The 19939-nt window shown below is 40.3% G+C and overlaps 2 protein-coding genes across 7 annotated transcripts in view; both read left to right on the top strand.

Annotated features, from left to right (window-relative positions):
• chd5 (chromodomain helicase DNA binding protein 5) overlaps nt 1-6960 on the top strand; it is a 32605-nt gene extending 25645 nt beyond the window's left edge. For 2 of the 5 annotated variants that reach the window (XM_044023940.1, XM_044023939.1), the window contains exons 36-41: nt 31-163; nt 261-456; nt 1258-1308; nt 1568-1731; nt 2950-3076; nt 3746-6960. In XM_044023940.1, coding sequence (XP_043879875.1) covers nt 31-163; nt 261-456; nt 1258-1308; nt 1568-1731; nt 2950-3076; nt 3746-3873 — 799 coding nt within the window. In that variant the 3' untranslated portion in view covers nt 3874-6960. The remainder of the gene's footprint in view (nt 1-30; nt 164-260; nt 457-1257; nt 1309-1567; nt 1732-2949; nt 3077-3745) is intronic. The other 3 variants (XM_044023943.1, XM_044023941.1, XM_044023942.1) reach the window with 2 other exon arrangements.
• A 1310-nt stretch (nt 6961-8270) lies between these two features.
• Nucleotides 8271-19939, top strand: part of arhgef10la (Rho guanine nucleotide exchange factor (GEF) 10-like a) — a 99240-nt gene continuing 87571 nt past the window's right edge. Inside the window, exons 1-3 of one of the 2 annotated variants that reach the window (XM_044023705.1) lie at nt 8271-8579; nt 15465-15755; nt 18229-18256. In XM_044023705.1, the coding sequence (XP_043879640.1) occupies nt 15470-15755; nt 18229-18256 (314 nt within the window). In that variant the 5' untranslated portion in view covers nt 8271-8579; nt 15465-15469. The remainder of the gene's footprint in view (nt 8580-15464; nt 15756-18228; nt 18257-19939) is intronic. The other variant, XM_044023707.1, reaches the window with a different exon arrangement.

Raw genomic sequence — 19939 nt, 5'->3', positions numbered from 1 at the left:
GTTTTTTTCTTGACCGGTAATCTATCTCAGACATGGCTACGCTCGTTGGCAGGACATCCAGAATGATCCGCGCTATGCTATTCTGAATGAGCCCTTTAAGACTGAAATGCACAAGGGCAACTACCTGGAGATGAAGAACAAGTTCCTGGCTCGTCGCTTTAAGGCAATCTTTGATGAATGAAGTCAAGATCACTGCCTCTTGTATTTTCCTCTGCTGGTCACTGTGGTTCACGCTCTCCATCTCTTACCTCTGTGTGAAGCTGTTGGAGCAGGCGCTGGTGATTGAGGAACAGCTGCGGCGGGCGGCCTACCTGAACATGACCCAGGATCCCAGTCACCCGGCCATGGCTCTCAACACTCGCTTCGCTGAGGTGGAGTGTCTGGCAGAGTCCCACCAGCACCTGTCCAAAGAGTCTCTGGCTGGGAACAAGCCTGCCAACGCGGTGCTGCACAAAGGTCGGAAAAATAGCAACGGCTATCATTTGTCAGAATTTCTGCCTCATCTGCCAAAGGAAAAAATAAGACTGCATGGCTTTTACAGGACAAAATCAGTATAATTTCCACAACCACCCCCTAAAATGATTCATATCTGAGAAATAACAGATTTGTTAGGTCAGAGTGGCCCAAATACAGGACTCAACACGGGGCAAAGTTCCATAAAATAGTCCAAAAAAACAAAAAAAAAACTACATGACACACAACTGTGACACACAGGGGAATCAAGGAAAAGGAAAACATAGGCAAATCAATACCAAGGTACGAACAACAAGGGAAAACAAGGCTGACACATGAACAGAAAGCCAACAAGAAGAACTGGAACTGACAACGGGGAGACACAGACAGTAAATATTCAGGTGAGAGTAAATAACAACAATTAAAACAGAGTCTAATCTTTGGAAACATGAGACAAGAACAGCAATGTAATACAGTGAGTAATATGAGGAGAACAGGAAATCAACATCACCAAAACAGAGTCCAACTATACAGAAACTAAGGCTTCACCAGGGTCAGTTATGACAATGTTTTCAAAGCATTTTTTTGTTCTAATACTTGACTATTTTCCCTTTGGTGTTTCTCGTGTTCTATTTGAACAAAACAGGTTTTCTTTGTCCAGCCAGACAATGTGTGAGTTACAAAGGAAAAGTGCCTCAGGACGTTTCCACAGCTTCTAATTGGCAGCAATTAAAGATCCTTTTTTTCTGACACAGCAATGTCATTTTAATGTTAATATGACTTTTTGTCAAAACATGCCAACAGAGATAAGGAGGATGAAAGTGTGGGAAGAGGCCAAAGCCAAAGACTATCAAAGTGAGATGTTAAAATGTTTTTGTTTGAAAATGGTGCTGCCTGTGACACTGACTGACTAATTTATCTGTCACTGAAGTTTTTATCTTTTATTTTTATGGCATTTAGTTCTAGACAGTTTTCATTTTTAGGTCATAGCTCGCACATCATTTCTTTTCCTTTTTAAATCTATTTATTTGAAGTTTTTTTTCCCCCTGCATTTCTTTGTCTCATGTATCTCATGCAGACACTCACTGACCCCGAACGTGTTGTGGTCTTACAGTACTGAACCAGCTGGAGGAACTGTTGAGTGACATGAAAGCGGACGTCACGCGGCTGCCCAACATGCTGTCCAGGATCCCACCGGTGTCAGCGCGACTTCAGATGTCTGAGCGGAGCATCCTGAGCCGCCTCACCAGCCGAGGCAGCGAGCCTCCACCGCAGCAGGTGAGGTGGTGAGATGCGGTGGTCAGCGGCGGTCAGCGGTGGTCAGTGGTGGTCAGACGGCCTCAGTGAACTTGATAATACCTCCTCTGTGGTGTTATTCAAGATTCAAGAACGCTATTGTGATTCTTGTAGCACAACACAGTAGCTTTTGGAACACATTCTGGGCTGCATTTGAAACCCAAAATACAGGAAATAACAATGTCATTTAAAAGCAGAGTTCAAGTAGCTAACAATAAAAAACTATCATTATGTAAAAAAAAACCTTCACCAAATACCCACATTTGAGCCAACCACTAAAACTAATGAATGCAAGCAAAATAAATATAATTTTACATCTTAATCAAGGAATAATAATCGTATTTACTATTTTTTTGTAAAACACTCAATTTGAAAATACATGGAAAACAGTAATAATTTCTTTTTTTAGCATTAAAAATATCATTTCAGTTAAAGATCTTCTACATACTGGTGTTTTAATAACCATTACAGAAACATAAACAATGATTTTGGGCAGCTGTGGCATAGACCTTACATTGGGTGGTGGTCTAATACATTTTCTCCTAACAAATATGACAAAATGCCGTTGTATTATTATGTGCAAGCTATTCCTCTGTTTGATTTTAAAGTTATAGAATCATGAGATCACGATCACTGTTTGCTCTGTTAGAGTGAGGAGGAAACTAAAGGACTGTGGTATAGGGTTAAAAATCCTTTGTAGTGTTATGTAGGCATAATTCAGGAACCACATTATTCCCTCAAAAACCAGGGGAGACTCTCTATTCCCCATTGAAAAGTTTCCCCAGGTGTAATGTGACAAAAAATCGAGTTGTTTATTTCCATCGCTGAGATCCACGTTTCAATCCCGAAGGATTTAACAAACTCTGTTGTCTCATTACTCTCACGTGTCCTGCACCTGTTCTCCACAGCTGAATGTGTTTTATTTGCTTGTTGTGATTCATCACGTGTCTTGACTGTGCATCTTGAGTTTGCTCAGTGCTCAGTTCTTGCTGTAACCACGGAGACGGTCAGCGTTTACGCCTCCGTGCTCGGTGACAGCCAGTGGCCAGAGGTGTTTTTTTTTTTTCCTGGTTGTTCTTGCAATATCTCTAGAGGAAATGACCAACATTCAGTTGAAGTTAATGGATGAACTTTAGTAGATTTTGCTTGTCAATGGTCACAGTTGTCAGATATAAACTGATCTTCATGTGTGTTCCTCAGCCTTTCAGCCAGGGAGGCTTTGGCTGCTCTCAGATGTATGGCAGCAGCTTCGGTGGTGGATTTCGAGGACACGGTGGACAGCCCATGGTGAACTACAGTCAAATGCCTCTGGGACCTTATGTCAGTGGTAAGCATTTATACTTTACAGTAGATTAAACGTGTCTCAAAATTGTAGCGTGTCATTTTTAAACATAAACACGTCGTTGATATTCAAACCACTGTCCAATCTCGTGTCACATTTTTGTGCTGCACACAGGAAGTGATTTGCTTTTTTGTCAAGACAGATGGATGCAACAGCAACAGATGCAAACAAGGAAAATTTAAGACGTGAATTTTACCGCTCAAAAAAACGGCACGACGATTCAGCAGTTTGACAGGAGAAACACTTCTTTCCCTTGTCCACTCCTGTCAAACTCTCAGATCAAGGACACAGCAGGCTAATGATTTTACAGTTTATAGTTTAGAGCTATAATTCCATTCACAGTGAACATGGGCTTTGTGTCAAAAAATACGATTCATATGCAAAAAAAAACGAGAGTTAGAGTTATTTCCACTACTTGCTCATAATTACAAAATTAAAATCCATTTCCCTGCTATGCGAATTTCCCTTTGCCAATATATGATGTATTTGGATGTAAAAAAAGAATTGGCGAGAAGATCTGGCACTGACAATTAAGCCGGACATTAAATATTTAATCGCCAATGCTGGGACTTTTGTTTTAGACTTTTTTTTTTTCACATATCTCATCATTTACTTTCTATAAATTCAAGTTTATTTTCTGTCCTCTCTCTCTAGTGTCCTCAAATGGTCCCCCACCACCTACAAGCCATCTGGACAAGAAGTCACTTGAATCCTTGAGAGACGTGGTCACACCTGACCTCAAGTCAGGCAAACCGAGTGATGTCATCTGTATTGAAGACTAGACACGCTCTGAAATGCTGCCCTGAGGTCAGAAACTCCCTTGGATGGAACCTGTCTGGACAACAGCTGCCCATCTCTTTCTGCTACACATCGTCCTCTCTCTCCCGCTCCTTCCTGACTGAACGACATTAAGCTCTCTGCTGTTGACGGAAAAAAGGCCGTTCCCTTTTTGATTAATGCAGATGTGTCTATCTTAACAATTGCACTTTTATCTTTTTTGTGGATCATATACGTAAGTATTTCAGTAGAGGAGAAGATGAGAAGGGAAGGCGCACCTTTCCTGATAGAGGATGTTTTTTTCTGGCCCTTCAAAAACTCCAGTTGGCAGTACTGAGTTTGTGATGCTCTTGGAGTGTGTGTGTGTGTTTTATCTGTGCCAGCCTTGACTGTTTGATTCTGCGCGCCCTGCTGCTTTTATCCATCTACCCACTCATTGTACACTGTGACTGTGCCCCACTGGAGCTTTTTCTCTGTGAAGAGGAGTGGTGTCAAGGGTGTCTTCAATCATAGTTTGACAGGAGAGGGCCAATATCGTTACTTTAAACTAATGTGTTTTTGTCCTTCATTGTTGTAACCAGTGGAGAAAGTATTGATTTAAATGCATCACAAACTATTATCATGTATGCAGTAGCTGGACACAGTCTGTCTGAATCCTCTTAAGACTGCCACCCTCTGGTCATCTGCAGATACTGGACTGCAGCACCTGTGAGGGTTGGCCTCTTGTACTGTATATACTCAGAGACTGCTGTTGATTTTACCTCACATAGGCCTAATCATAGTACAATATGTAAACATACGTGGATGAAACCATGCGTGTGGCTCGGGCTCAAATAAGGAGAAACGGGGCCGAGCAGAGGAGGCAAAAATGATGGAGACTTGTGTATGGTACAATATTTGTGATTCTTTCTGTATTTGAATGTTAGTGGCTGTAGAAGTTAACCCTGAGGTCACAACCAGTGGAACTGCACTGGGGAAATTATTATTATTATTGTTAGTATTTTAATTTTCTTTCTTTCAGGGGGAGGGGGTTGCAGCAGCAGTTAGTACAAATACAAATCCTCAAAAGGGCTTTAGTTTTTAGATCCTGCTTCTTGACTTTTGTTTGAATTCCCATGAATTTGATTTGTCCCCTTAAATGAAATGGTCTATTGCTGTTCTGTTCATTCATTAACATTGTATTATGTTATGCCTATAGAAGGGTTTCTCTCATGGTACTTTCGCAGGTGATTATGAAATTCACCCATTTTATATACTCTCTGCGATGTGAAAAGGTATCTCTGTAATTTCATGTAGACTATTATTATAATATCATGTTGATTAAGTCAAAGCAAGTCAGTATAGGTCTCGGGCCCATGTAATGACATCGCCACACAGCATTTAAAATAGTTGTTTTAGATGAAGAGGTTGTTTATTCTTTTCCCCCATAGTGAATGCAGGAGATCTTGTTCTTTTTATATACATATATATAACTTGAGGGAGAAGCCAATGCTGCCTTCTGAAATATGTAGGGGACATGTCCCCCTTCCTCCCCCCCCTCCATAAATGACACCCATGGACTGCATTATAAACAAAAACACATCTGGTCTCAGTTAAATGGAGAGTGGATTTCTTATTTTTTCTTCATACATCCTTGAGGTTTTCCCAGTTCTATTTTCAATGTGAAGACTACAGCAAGGCCTTATGGTGCAGTTTCACCCTAAGTCCTAGTATTTGTGACATAACGAGATTTTGTTTCACTCTCTTAGTGTGAAATTAGATTAATTTGGTGCCATGAAACGAGATGATGGAGTATAACGTGTTGTTCTATTTCATCCACAGGTTTGTGAATGAGTGTAAGTATTATTGTCACAGTGTGAACCCACATTTGAAGGACGTTTTCTCTGTATAATATCAGCTCTGATGGACCAGTGTTGCACAACATTACTCTCAGATATTGTGATTCTTTCAAAGGCAGCAGTTAATGCCTATTGCTTTACCTGGCGTAAAGGCACTTCAGCATTGTATATCTACATATCTAGTCCATGCCATCTATTATTGCTATGTGCTTTAGTGACTGTCCACTAAGTAAAGCAATCTTTAATAAAGCCATGCTTACTATTTCCATTTCTATGAAGGCATCGCTCAAACATTTGGACACAAAGTGAACATTTCTGTTGACATATTTGTCTCTTTTTTTTTTTCTTTTTCCAAAGATCAGTGACATTAACAGTGTGCATTATTTTATTGTCATTGCCACAATGCTTATTGGCCATTTGTTTTGGAATGATGACTGTGACTGGGCTAATCTAAACTGAAGAGAATGTTGTACAGAGTTGGTGAGTGTATTTTCCTAATCTCTTTTTGCTAAATTAATTGATTGTCTTGAGGTGCTCTCATCTGACCTCTTTTCACTTACTTCGACTGTGTGACTGCAGCCTTCTTGCCCTTCAATTCTCGGACATGGAACTGAGTCACAAAACCTGACCATGACATGACCCGGCCCCTGAAGTGCGTCATATCACTTTACGCCCGCGTTCTCCATTAACCTTAAGCAGTGCTTGTTTACACTGTTTCCGTTTCATTTCATCACTTATTCGACCATGACATGTATTGGGTTGCTTGACAGATACAACCTCAGAAACATGTAAATACTTGAAGGATTTTTCTGGAGATTAGTCCATCTCCTATAGATTTATGTATCAAACTGAAAAAAAAAAAGATGAATGTTGGCTGGATGGTGTTGCCATAGAACTGCAGTGTGCACCATCTGTGCTCATCAGTCAAAATCATGTCTTTCCCCTCTGGAGTGATGACATCAAAAACATACCGCAAAGAAATGCAATCAAACTGAAGTCAGTATGAATGTAGAAAAAGAGGCTTCAGTCTAATATTATAAATATGTTAACAATGTATGTACATGCTTATTAACATGGCTTCAAAAGCTACCAAAAGACCCTAATAAAAGGCACCTTTGTTGCAGTGAATGCACAGCATGTGAAGCGTTTGATATGACGGTTCACTTTAAGGAGACTGTAGTGTATCTAGCATTTACAGACAATGAGCTCCAGGCAGTGTTATGGTTCTGATATTTGTTTTGTATAGCAATTGAATGAAGAAAAAAAAAAAGAAAAAGTGAATTGTCATCTTTTAATTTGTATTCTGTGTATTTGTTCAATGTGTTTTAATAAATCTTCTGGAGAACAGTAACTTTTGTTTGTGATTTGTTTTTAGTCTGTAAATGTGATTAGAGGCTTCAAATTCAAATAGAAACAGTGGTGTAGGTAATGAGGTCAAAAATCGCACACAGGTGTCATTGACACAGTCAACAGCCACAGAATCGTCTAACGACAAAAAAAGAGTGCGGCACCAGAATTGCCAGTACATGTTTTAATTCTGCAATGGTTAGAACACCAGCATTTTGAAGCTCTTTAACCGAAATTATACTTTGAATGTTAAAATACAATTATTATTGTTATGCATGAATTTCCAAATGAATGAATGAAGACCTTTATTGTCACTGATACAGAAGTACAGCAAATTTTTAACCTTCAACCAGTCCGTACATAAATGTACTGTTTCCCAACCCCCCCACTCACCCCATAATAAAGCACATTATTATTCTTGATCAAGATGTCAAATTATAGTTATTTACTTGCATTCCTGAACAGAAAAGTTAGTTTTAATGGTTGAATGTTTATGCTTGATTCATTTATGACCACTCAGAGAAGAAGCCCAGTGAGCCGGCAGCTCAAATTTGGGTATAAAAAGATGAGTTCACTTTGTTTAAATATTAATATACATATTAATATTACTATGTATATTAATGTACATATTCATATTAATGTTGATGTTTATTTTTATCACTGGTGGTCTAGAACATTTGGTAAGAACTGTATATGTATATAAGTAAGTACATTAATAAATAAGATGATACATACTGATATATTGACACCAAATAGTTTTTTTTTAAACTGTACCAGAAACAATTGCCCAAAACAATGCATTACAAAATTATAATCATCCAAAAATACAATATTAATGTAATTTCCGTACAACTGAAGAAAAAAAAGAAAAAAAAAAGAAACACACCTGCAGTCCCATACGGAAGTGCAGTGAGACACAGCATTGGCCCCAATTCCTTTAATCCGGCCCACATGTTTGTAGTCTCTCCACTGATTGGTTCACATTCCGGTTCCTGGTCTTTTCATTGGCTGCATGCTTGACTTTGTCACTCTGCCATTGGCCCGTTGTGGCGGCGAGCCCGCCCCCTGCTCTGTGCTGCTCTGTGCTGCACAGCAGCAGGAGTCTGGAGAGTGGGAGGAGGGAGCAGAGAAAAGAAAGGACAGAAAAGAGGCTGGAGGAGCTGAAGGGGGGGAAGAGGAGCCATTTATTTTTTTTAAAAAAGAGAAAAGAAAAAAAGAGGGGGACAGAGAGAGAAGAGAGAGGGTGGAACATATCAAGAGGGGCAGGGAGAAAGGGGAGGGAGCACAGAGGGTTACCTCATCCTGAACTGCTAGTGTTCACGGTGCAGTGGAGAAGTTGTGGGAAAGTAAACAGCAGAGGAACTGCAGCCTGTGTTCAGCCACTGGCAGCCTTCACAGCACACCATAAAGATGAGTGTGCTGAAGCCGGCACTGTGCTAAGAGTTCATGGGAGGCTCCCAGGATTAACCAGGTTCACCAGGGTGTGCCTGAAGCTTGTTGGAGGACACACTACTGAGGAGAAGGAGGTGAGAGGCATGTACTGTTATGTTTGTTGTCCTAAAGACTTCTTCTCCCCTCTCTCTTCCCTTTGTTGATTCTCCCACTCAGCATGGTTAGCATGTTGCAAAGACTGCAGCTTTGTCCAGTGGATGGAGAGGAGTTGGGGGGGTGGAGGTTGTGCTGGTGCTGGTGCGTTTGCCCCTCTGTCTCTCATGAGGGCAGCTGGAGGAGGAGAGGATGAGTGGGGATGACAGATACCTGTGTGGCCCTTGTGGCAGTGCACACACACACTCATGGACGATTAAACCTGAGTCTGCCTCACAGAGCCGGCGGGGCTACACGAGTGTGAGGCCTTGTTATGATAGCTCCTAGTTTCTGACACAGACACTAGGAAGCATGAGTGAGAGACTGCTGCTGCTGCTGCTGCCTCATCCCAGACCCACACCTCTGGCCGGCTGTTTTTCAGCAGCACTGCACAGCTCTGTCAAAGCCCGGGGCTATAAAAAAGAGGCCTGGGCCTGGTCTTAACCATTCCAGTTTGACGGTTGCTTCCCATATTACAATAGCCCCTCCCAGGATGGATTTCACGCTGCCTCTATTCTGAACAAAATAGAGAGAGGAGACAGGGAGGAGAGGGGTGAAGGGGGGAGCTGAGGGACCTCTGACCAAGTTTCTAATTTGCATTTAGTGCTCGGGAACAGTTTGCCGGATGTCCAAGACCCTTTCTCTTAACAAACTTCATGGACTCACTGCACTGGACTTTTTTTTCCTCCTCTTTTACAGTCCACCACTTCCGAAGGACATTAACAACCCATGCATGCTTGCCCTGAAGCTGCCACAAAGACTTCTTCTCTTCTCTTCTCTGTCAATGGGAACCCTCTGCCTTTTTGCCACAAATCCACCCATTACCACTTACACTCATGCAATCATATATGCACGCAGATTCACAGTGAGTCATATGACAGTGGAACCACACCTGCCAGACGTTAATGGTGTGCTGTGCTTTGGTAGACATTCCTCTGGGAATGTCAGATAATTAACTCGTGGCAGGAATTTGGGGGATGTTTGTAAGTCGAGGCTTATCTGCAGTATTTTCCGGTTACTTGTTGCCCAAACATGACTTACTGTGTTTCCTGCCGACAACAGCGACTCAGCCACACTGGTTTGGAGAATAACACACAAATGTTTTAATTGATATCTGGACCCTGAGCAAACAGGCCACAGAACTTTGAAGATTTCCTGACAACAAAGTGAAAAAGACGTGTGTGATCTAAGGAGCGGCTACACCTCTGGAGCACTGCTGGTATAAGTCAGCTCAGCTACCTGAAGCTGCACAATCACATAAACACCCAGTGACCTAGTAACCAGAGCAACAGCTGACTGTGCAGTTCAGCGCCTGATCACAGCACAGGCCCCAAAACGTAACCGTTAACCAGCTGAGACAGAGTTGTTTTCACCTTGTGAGTCTCCGTGTGTTCGTGTCATCGTGGAAAAATGTGGTCCTGGAGACACCGACTGTCGTGGGAACTGCCACTGGAGCAGATTTCAGTCGTTCAGCCTGTTGTTTATGTTTTGTCACCACCAGACTGAATCATTCTAAATCCAGCCCTGAAACGTTACAGGTGTGTAACTGAGATGTGAATGGAGGTTGTGTTTAAAGAGTGTGGTCTGACCATTGTACCATTCTAGTAATGACTAGTGTTGTGTCAGAACTTCTCCATTTAATGGACGTCGCTGCTGGTTTCCTCCTCTACTTAACGGCTGGTTATGTCTTACATTTAAGGTCTGCACACTTAAAGTTAAGTGCAGTTCAACTATTGTTCTTCTGAGATGTAGATTTAAAGGTCCGGTGTGTAAAATATAGGTGAAATTATGATTTAGGAGTCAGTTCAACTTTAGAGAGGCCACCATTTTGGAGCACAATGTTTTATAATTGACCACAATGGACAAAATAAACATCTTTTGAGCTCATATTTTGTTGACGGAATGAATAAAACACTGACAAATTGAATGAAACATATTTCATATCACATGAGTCTGAAATTGAGCTGTGAGCAAATCTGAGCTTCCATAAAAGTTTAACACACTGAAGTAAGACGTTTGATTTGGTTGCTTAGCTTTCCCTATATGTCATGAAATAAGTAACAGGAATAAAGTGCAATATTTTCATTTTTAAAATACTGCATGGTAGCGGTATTGAACCACATGGTTTTCCTGTCGAGGTTGATTCATGACACATAATGACTTATCAGTTGGTGGAAAAAAAGTTGGTCTTCTTTGAATCGGGACAAGCTGTGTCACGTCTGAGAGAATAATGATCTGCCATCTTGCCTTGAGCTTGGATCCTATAATTGTGGCGCTTAAAAGACATTTACATAAAGATGTCTAACTTGATTTTTACCCCGGTATTGGCACCATTATGCTGATATAGTTCAGTCCTCAATAACCAACCTCTCATTCATATGTATTATTTCACCATTTTTTACCTTTATATATCTTCTTTTGTGCCCTTTATTCTACTCTCTCATGCTGTCTCCTCAGGAGAACTCGCCTCCCAATTTAAAAGCCTCTGCACTGAAAGGTGTGACTGGCAGCTGAAACCCAGGACATCTCAGCTTGTGAGACAGCTCCTTCTTCATGTTTGTCCGTTTTGATTCCTCCAACTTCACATGAGCACACCGCTAAAATGCTGTTGTACACTTTCAAAGTGTGGCATGTTCATAGAGAAGGACTAATGATATATATTAGATAGATAAGAGAAGAGTTTTGTGGTATTTCAAGTAGGTCAAAAGTCCCTGCAGTAATCATCTGTCCATTATTCCGTTTACAATTCTGCTCATGTGTTGAGGGTTGCAGGGTGAGCTGGATCCCTTCCCAGCTGACACTGGGCAAGAGGCATGGTACACTCTTGGCAGGATGCAAAGTCTTTATCAATGCGAGCCAGCATTCTACTCATGATCACACCTATGGGTAACGCCACAGTTCCAGATTAACCCAACCCTCGCTGAAGTCCACACAGGGAAAGTCAGGTCACGAACTGTAGATTCGTTTTCAACGGTAATTCACGACCTAGTCAAGCCACTGCAGATAATAATTTATGGACACCGTGGTCACTGGATTTAATGTCTTCAAATGAAATACTTCTCGTAATCGATTCACTTTTAAAAGTACTTTACCTGATGAACTGGATAGAGAATTTCCTGGTCACCACATTCAGGACGTCCATATCTCTGTTGAGTGTTTGAACAGTAACAGCACACACACTGTACGTCCAGCCCAGTAGACTATAATGCTGTGTGCACAAATGGCAGATGGGAGGTGGATGTTACTCCCACTGTGTCCTTGAGTAATGTGCCACCGCCAACACATCACTGCTGTCGTGGAGTGACATTACTGGTGCTGCTCCGTACAGCAGAGGGCACGTCAAGGCCAGACCGGCTCCTGAATGAATAATAACATCCCCAAATGTCTTTACAGTGGCAGCTTGACGGCAGACCTGAAGGAAACGTGTAAACTAAAATGTGCATAGATGGTGTTTACTGTGTGATATTACATTCAACAAGGCCTTTGTCTTTGAACATCATTTTAAAAGACAACCTTTGAAATATTAATCACAGTTCTAATATATAATGTTATAGGCTTAGTTTCCTTTATGTTCAAAAGTCTTACAGGGCACTATATTTAAGTGAATCCACTAAATCTGTCTGTGAGCAGCCTCCCACTCAGATTGTAATTCCTCTTGACAGCCAAAGACAGAGATATTCCGTCTGTTGTTGGGGAGTTTTTCTGCAGTTCCTAAATTGGCCCAGTCAAACTTAGGAACTTAGGAAGATAGGAAGTCCCTCAGGGAAGCTTTAGAAACAACGAGCGTCAGAGGCGGAATCATCCTTGCCTGGCACTGTTTGTTGTCGCCAATGGTCCACTGCTCTCTCATTGTCAGTGAAATGTGTCAGTGTGCCATTTTCTTTCTTTTTTTTAGCAAAATCCTTAAGAAAGGGCTGCTCTCAGTCACTCCCTGTTAGATTTTCCAACGCTGTTTATTCAGTCACCACCAGCTGCTGTTCTAATCCATTGTCTATTGATACAAGTGACTGCCAGTGACCAATGGCTGTGGTCTGTCTGGAGTTGGACAAACATGGCCCTCTGTAAATTAATGGCCAGAAAGTCCTGACTGAAAACTTTGGATATGGTTACTGGTCAGGAAACATAGCACAGTATGGAGCTGAAGCAGAGAACATAGGATTTATGGACTACTTTTACAAGAGCTGTATTTAAAAAAATAAAATAAGTAACCTGTTGTGCCATCGATTAACACATTTATTCCTCACTATTCTTTACAATTGCCCTCCACTCATTACCATATCACCATATTTGGTACACAGTGGGAGAGTTTTCAGAGCTCCACGGTATATAGGTCAGGGACAGGGTGTGTAGGAATTGGTTTCATCTCTATTCTGTGATGTATCTTATTTCCCCTCAAGAATAGCTTTCACACAGCACCACTCCCACGGGTCTTTATTTTTCCAAGTCTGTTTGATGACTTGTCCAAATACCCTCCCATAAGAATTGCAGAGAATACCTGTCGTTATGATTCATAGGCGTAATCTTTTGTATTGTTTCTCCTTAACTGAAAATCTGTTTAAGGCACCTTCTGAATGTGACATCCTCAATTACATATTCAAGATATTAGAGTTTAGTTTTAATGTGTGGGTGTATAGTGGCAATAACTTTCAATTAAACCTCACATTTTTAGTGACATTCTTCCAAATGTGTCCATTCTTGAACACTAAAATGTTCTAGTAACAACTGTAGGCATTGCCATGGTACAAATGACCTGTGAGCTAATCAGTGCTGCAGTGACGAATGTAGAAACAATGCTCACTGAGGCTGAGCAGAAGTTTTCCCTCCACAAAAGAGTCATTGTTAATTTGAGTGGGACGACTGAAGAAACTCTGTTTGTGTCACAGAGGCGGTAACTGGGTCCAAAGGCTGCAGTGGCATATTGTAATCAGGCAGAATACTTAGTTCTAAAGCTGGCAGTTTGTCTTAAACACATACTCTGTGTTAGTTATCCAAAGTTCAAAGACTCACATGTTCTGCACTGCACTTCCAACAAAATACAACGGAGCTGTCAGCCTGTAAAAGATAAGTAGTGCTGTAACTGACATTATGACAAGCCCCTGTATTCAGGTTCAACAGTAAGTGCTGACAATGAGTCTTACAATACACAAGCAGCATGTTTCGGGGATGTTTTCCTGCACAGCTGGCCCGGGTTCATCTGCCCCTGCTCCATGCTGTAATTTACTGTCCGATTAGGCACAACAGTGTTCCATCTCTGGAGAGGAGGGTTCAGTCCAAATTTAAAATGCAAAACAGATTCTGGGTTACAGGAGTGGCACACACTGTCTTACTCTGTTGCCACTAAGCAGTACAGTTCGGTTCGTACAGCCACATGCCAAGAAGAAACAACACAGAATGCTGAATGTTCTCCATTTTATTCACTGTGTTTTTTTCTTTTCTTTTATTAGTTTATTAGTGAGTTACTGGTATGACGTCACGCTGTTTCCGTAGCTGACGCAGCCGCTTAAATAGCTATGGAACTACAACGTACCTGTCGCACACACCCAAGCCATTAGAAACCTCACTGTGGCTGAACTGCACTGTACTATAAACCCTCCACCTGACCTTGTCATTTCGTCGTAATTTTGGTTGTATAATGATAATAAAGAACCTTTTTAATTGGTGTACTTATACATACAAAATCTCCACTTTGGGAAATTCTGGAGCAAAGTTACAAAGTTTAAAGGTCCGATCCAATATACAATACTTGAGCGTAGGCCAACAACTAACTATTATTTTTATGATCCATTAATCTGTCAATTATTTGCCATTAATCTGTCAATTATTTTCTCGATCAATCAAAATGTTGACTTTTAATGATTTATTTGTTATATGGAAAATATTCAGATTGAAGTCTGAAATCTGAAAACTTATTTTAATTGTTAAAAACCCACTCAAACTCATAATCTGCCATACATTTACATGGTGAAACATTGTGCCCCCTGATGTCTCATGAGGCAGAATGCTGCATTGCACCTTTAAGTTTATCATGAAAATGTGCTTTTTTTCCCCGCCATGGTTACAACTGACAATGTACATGCTTGTCTGTCCAAACCCACAGTGAAAACAAATCAGGTCCATGTTTGAAATGAGTGTGCGTCTGCACTGATTTCTAAAATATCTACGCTACACTTACAAATATTTTCATTCATAAGCCAAAGTGAAATGAGGTGCATGTTTTCATCTGTGGATATCTAAATTAATCCGCCTCTCAGCCTCCCGCTCGGATTATTCTCAGCATTTCTCTACTTGTGTCAAAAATGTGGGGCAGTTCTTTCTTTTTTGTTGTTGTTGTCTGTAACAGTAAATGTTAATGTCTCTTGGTCAAGTGTTTGTGTGCACCTTCCAGTAAACACTACATGGCCCTCCATGCTTTCATCTCAGTGTGACATTTTGTTTTGAAACAGACCAGTTCAGGTCCTTTTGCTTCTGTGCATCATTGGATTTTATCTGGAGGTCATTTCACAGTGTTTTCTTCCGTAGTTACAGTATGCGAATAAAGACCACATAACATGGAATTCTCTACTCTGTTTAACTTTTTCTCTTAATCCAAACAGTTTGAGAGGCGGAAGTTCAAATGCATTGAAGCTGTTTTGCAAGTCAAGCAACATCCTGGGTTCAAATTCTTCAGCTGTTAATTTAAGGGATTCAAAGCAACCCATCGTCTCATTATTCACTATCTCTAATAATCATGGACCTTCTCTTTTTCAAAGCTTTAATCTTATGGGATTTCCAGGTCTCACTTTTAACTGAAAACCGTTCACATACACTTACGTTTTTTTTCCCCTCAGTGATTATGTCAACCGTGATGTCTCAGCAACCGCCAAAGGAGGACGAAGAGGAGGATGATGAGGAGCAAGGGGAGGAGTTTCAGTTTGATGACAGCACGGATGAGGATACGTTTTGTGAGGACAGTAGAGGGACCGGCTCGGACTGTGTGGCCTCTGTGCAGGTGTCAAACAAGGAGGACAGCGGGACATCACAAACAATCACTGACAGTAAACAACTCCCCAAAGCTTCGCCTCCTGCTGGACAGGAGGGGGACATCCCAACCACCGCTGTAACATTAATTTCTACGGCAGGTAAGACGTTTTTTTTTGTTTTTTTTTTTATAACAATAACTGCTGATTTGCTTTTCGGTTTTTGGATGAGCTCAATATTATAATTCCCGCTTATTCTATGAAGGTTATAAGGGCAGTTGAAGCCGCTTACAAACACCATATGTTGTTATTTTCTTAATTAAAAGTACATGATCAGTCTATAGAAATTAAGGGAATTTAAGGGAAAGAACCCCTCCTTATCTCTTACCTTAGTTCTGTTCAAAATGCTTCTGTCGGAGACATGTTCTCATCTTTCATTTATTTTATAAGAGTAGAGTCTAAGGAAGAGTTTGTGTTTCCCTGATAGACTTGAACAGAAATCAATGACCCTCTCCACTTTCTAGTATTAAAAGTAGAATTGCTTATATTTTCAAATTTTCAAAGTGATAGTGAATTTGTCCTCCACATGTAATCCATCCTTATTACAATCCAGTAGTGAACACACACATTTACCATGCCTTGCTCAGGAGCCTGTGACCCGTGTGGGGATTCAAACTGATAACGCTCTGATTTACAAGACAAATTCCCTTCCGCTTGGCCACGGGCTACCATGGTTAGCGGTAATTACTTTTCAGAAGAGCTTTACTACCAAACATTATTTGGCACTGTAGGTTTATGGCACGTATTCCATTGTAAATACTTCCATTTTTTAGGTTGTAGCTGCAACCATTTGTTAGTGTAGTGTTTTATAGTTGAGCAATAAACAATATCAGCAATGAGTCACATGTAATAAGCTGAAAATAGGTTTTAACTCATATGTATGTATGATAAGTTAAAAACAATGCCACATAATATGTGCAATTCAACAAAGCCAGTGCCCACAGAATGTAGTGAAGGTGTAAGTAATGTAATTAGCAAAGTAAGTGAAATAACCTGTGAGTGTGGATTCTCTTTGTGTGTAGACTTGTTAAAATAAATGTAGGCATGCATAAATAAATACTAAATCTGAAATGTAGTGAAGAAGAAACATAAATAAGCTGAAGTCAGTGCAGGTTTGACAGATTTTATAGAGATATGTCATGTTTTCAGAAGTGTAGTCGTATGAGTTATTGGTATTTTATCAACACTGTCTTTGCTGTGTTCAACTTTGTGGCTCCACACTTTCTCTCACTGATAACATGGATGCTGCCAGTGACAAGAGGAGGAAAAAAAAACCCAACTCATTTTAGACAAACCCATGCCTGCTCAAGTCTATGATATTAATCAGAATATGTTTTCTGTTTTTTTTTTGTTGGTTTTTTTTACTGCTCTGTCCCTGACTAGCCCTTGACTTTGGTGTTTGTCTACTGTATGTACAATGACCTGTAGAAGTAGGAGAAGTAAACTCAATGTTGCTCCTTCACTTAATGTCATGTTAACCCTTAGTGTATCTGTGGATCTATCATGGATCTGTGTAATTTGCTGTGGGAATAATACACAACTCCTTATATGGACATCCTGGGGGTGTGTGTCCATAGGTCACATATTCAGGCTTTAAAAAACATGTTTTTTTCCATCTTCTTATGTGTTGTTGAGTCAAAGTTATGATTCATTTGATATGACATTTTTAGTAGTGATATAAAGTAGCAATAATTGTGCAAAAATCACAAAATAGGTCGGTTTTCTCTTCTTTTTGTTCATAAAAACGAGCCAAGTGAACTTTGAAATGTTATGTATTTCCAAATTTCAAATTCAATCCGATTTTAAACATTTTGAGTGCTTTTTGCTCAGGTGTGTTTATATAATTGGTTTCATTAGATTGTCTCATAATTGCACATTCTTATAGCCTCTGTATAAACTGTATGTTTAAACATAGTAATGGCAAAAATGCTCTGTGTTCTCAGGGTTAATTAAAAAGCTTTTTTTTTCTACCAAGCCTGTGTGGTAAAAAAGTGTGCTATGGGGATGTGTAGGGGAATTCTGGGCGTTGATGATTGTGTAGTGGAGGTCTGTGATGTAATCGAGGGCTGAGAGCAGCTCAAATACCTCCCTCAGATCCTTCCTTACCAGATGATGTGGGGTGGGACCCAAAGGAAATGGAAGAAGGCATTTCTTTGAATACGCAGGACAACCGACCAAATCATTGTCAGTTAAATTGTGTCAGACACACATAAACACTTGTTGTGCCTAAACTTAACCCTAACCCTAACCCTAACCGAAACCCTTTTCTAAACCAACCCTTAAACTAGGTCTTAACCCTGAAAAAGCTCTTTAAAGACAAAATGTCCCCACAAAGACAGGTTTTCCACACGTTTTGGACCTCACAAAGATATAAATACAAGTAAACACACACACGTATCATGTTTTTTGATGATTTGAAGTTGTGCACAAGAAGTAACTGTGTTAGTCTTTCAACTTTCCGTTCAAAACGTTAACACATTTTGCATTTCTCTTTTTTTTTCCAGTTTTTTGGAATATGCTTTGCTGTGGAATATTTTGTCTCACTGTTGCTATTTTTTTTTTTTCATTTTGACAGATGTTCCAGTTAGTGAGTCACCCAACTGGTAAGTTTCCTCTGATTTCTATCATACGATGTGGGGGGGGGGTGGAACCTTCTTAAGTGTGGTGTAGAAAATAAATCCAGTATGACACCACATCAGTGTCGTGTCCTTATGTCATGGTTACTGTACTTACATCCAAACACAGTGGGAATAAGATTTAGTGTCAATGGGAACTGGTAATGTGGGGTATAAAATAAAGTTGTTGTGCTGTTGTAGGAGGTGATCACAGGATTGCCCAATTCACGATGATTCATACATTATAATGAGATGATGTTTATGCTCTCGTCTCTAAGGTTTCTGAGTTCACCCCCGCTACAGTGGAGGGAAAGGGGAAAAAAAAGCTGCTAGAACAGTGTTGGAGCATCATTTCTTCCTAAAAGCACGAGATATTTGTCATGATAAACAATGCTTTTAGTTTTCAGAGCTGGAAAAACCCACACGTGTAACAAACAGCATTAATGTTTAAACCCACTGAAGTAATTCCTGTGAGACGGGATCTACAAAAACAGAGAAACCGAGGAACACGAAAACACTATTCCAGAGAGATTATTCATGTTTTAATAGCATCAAGGGCTATGATGGGATGTTTGCCTTGAGAATTAATTTGCACTATAGGGTTTGGTTTAGGTTTAACTTCTACAAAGTGGATTGTATTTTTTGCGGATACTAAAAACACCTGATGGACTTCTCACTATTTAAATCTAAACTGCACAGCTTTATGCCACTGGGGGTGATTTCATTTTTTATGATTTGGCTGAAATGACACATAACATCTGTGGAATAAAAAAAAGATAGTTCCTTCATATGCATATAGAAACATAAAAATGTAATTGATTATATAAGGGTTTTATTATCTTTCCCTGTGGAGTTAAAACTGAACCTGTATAAACACCAGGTTTGTGGACAGATTGTGCACTGGTCAGGAAATAACTAATTCAATATTCACGTCTGGTATAAAGCTGATAAAAGGAAGGTGAGCAGTGACATCAGACTTTCCTGCTCTTCAGGTGAGCACGCAGAGCTTTTCGAGAGGACGACTTTAGGTCCATATTTCATCTGTTCACTGGCGTCTGGCTAAAAACCGTAAAACCCGTACAACAAAGTTGTGCACTAAAGTTTTAAGGAATAAGGTGTGAGTGGGTTCAATTCCAATCCTTTTATTTTTCTTACACAGTAAGGTGGTTCTTCCCATTGGTATTTGTTTATTCTCAATAAAAAATTCGGGTTGAGTGGAGTTAAATAACTCCAGTGATTCAGTCAGTCAGTCAGCGTCTTTCACTGAATCACAAAGTTTGTTTCAAGGTCTCAGTGAAGGATAATCAAATACTTTATTGATTCCTCTACGGTAACTGCACCCGAGGTATGTCATCTTATTTCATGGCTCAAACGATTGGTGTCTCATGAGTCGGAATAAACTATACAATAAAAGCCCCGCGGTTTCTTTTATGCAAGGAATCCACACAAACATCTGATTTGAACAGCTTGAAGCGGGCACATTATAGTAAACACACCAGAGTATATCAGAAACTTGGAATATATTCATTTTCTCTGTCTCGTATATACTTTCCTTGTTTGTTCAACGCTACAATTTGATTTAATAGTGTAAAGTAAAATAAACCACTATTCCCTGTCCACTCTGACTGCTCTGCATTTGGCCCCGCTCGTGCTTTTTAGGAAGTGTGCTCA

This window comes from Solea senegalensis, linkage group LG4 (genome assembly GCF_019176455.1).
Source record: "Solea senegalensis isolate Sse05_10M linkage group LG4, IFAPA_SoseM_1, whole genome shotgun sequence".
In the NCBI taxonomy this organism is placed as follows: Eukaryota; Metazoa; Chordata; class Actinopteri; order Pleuronectiformes; family Soleidae; genus Solea; species Solea senegalensis.
This window is presented reverse-complemented; position numbering and strand designations above follow the sequence as displayed.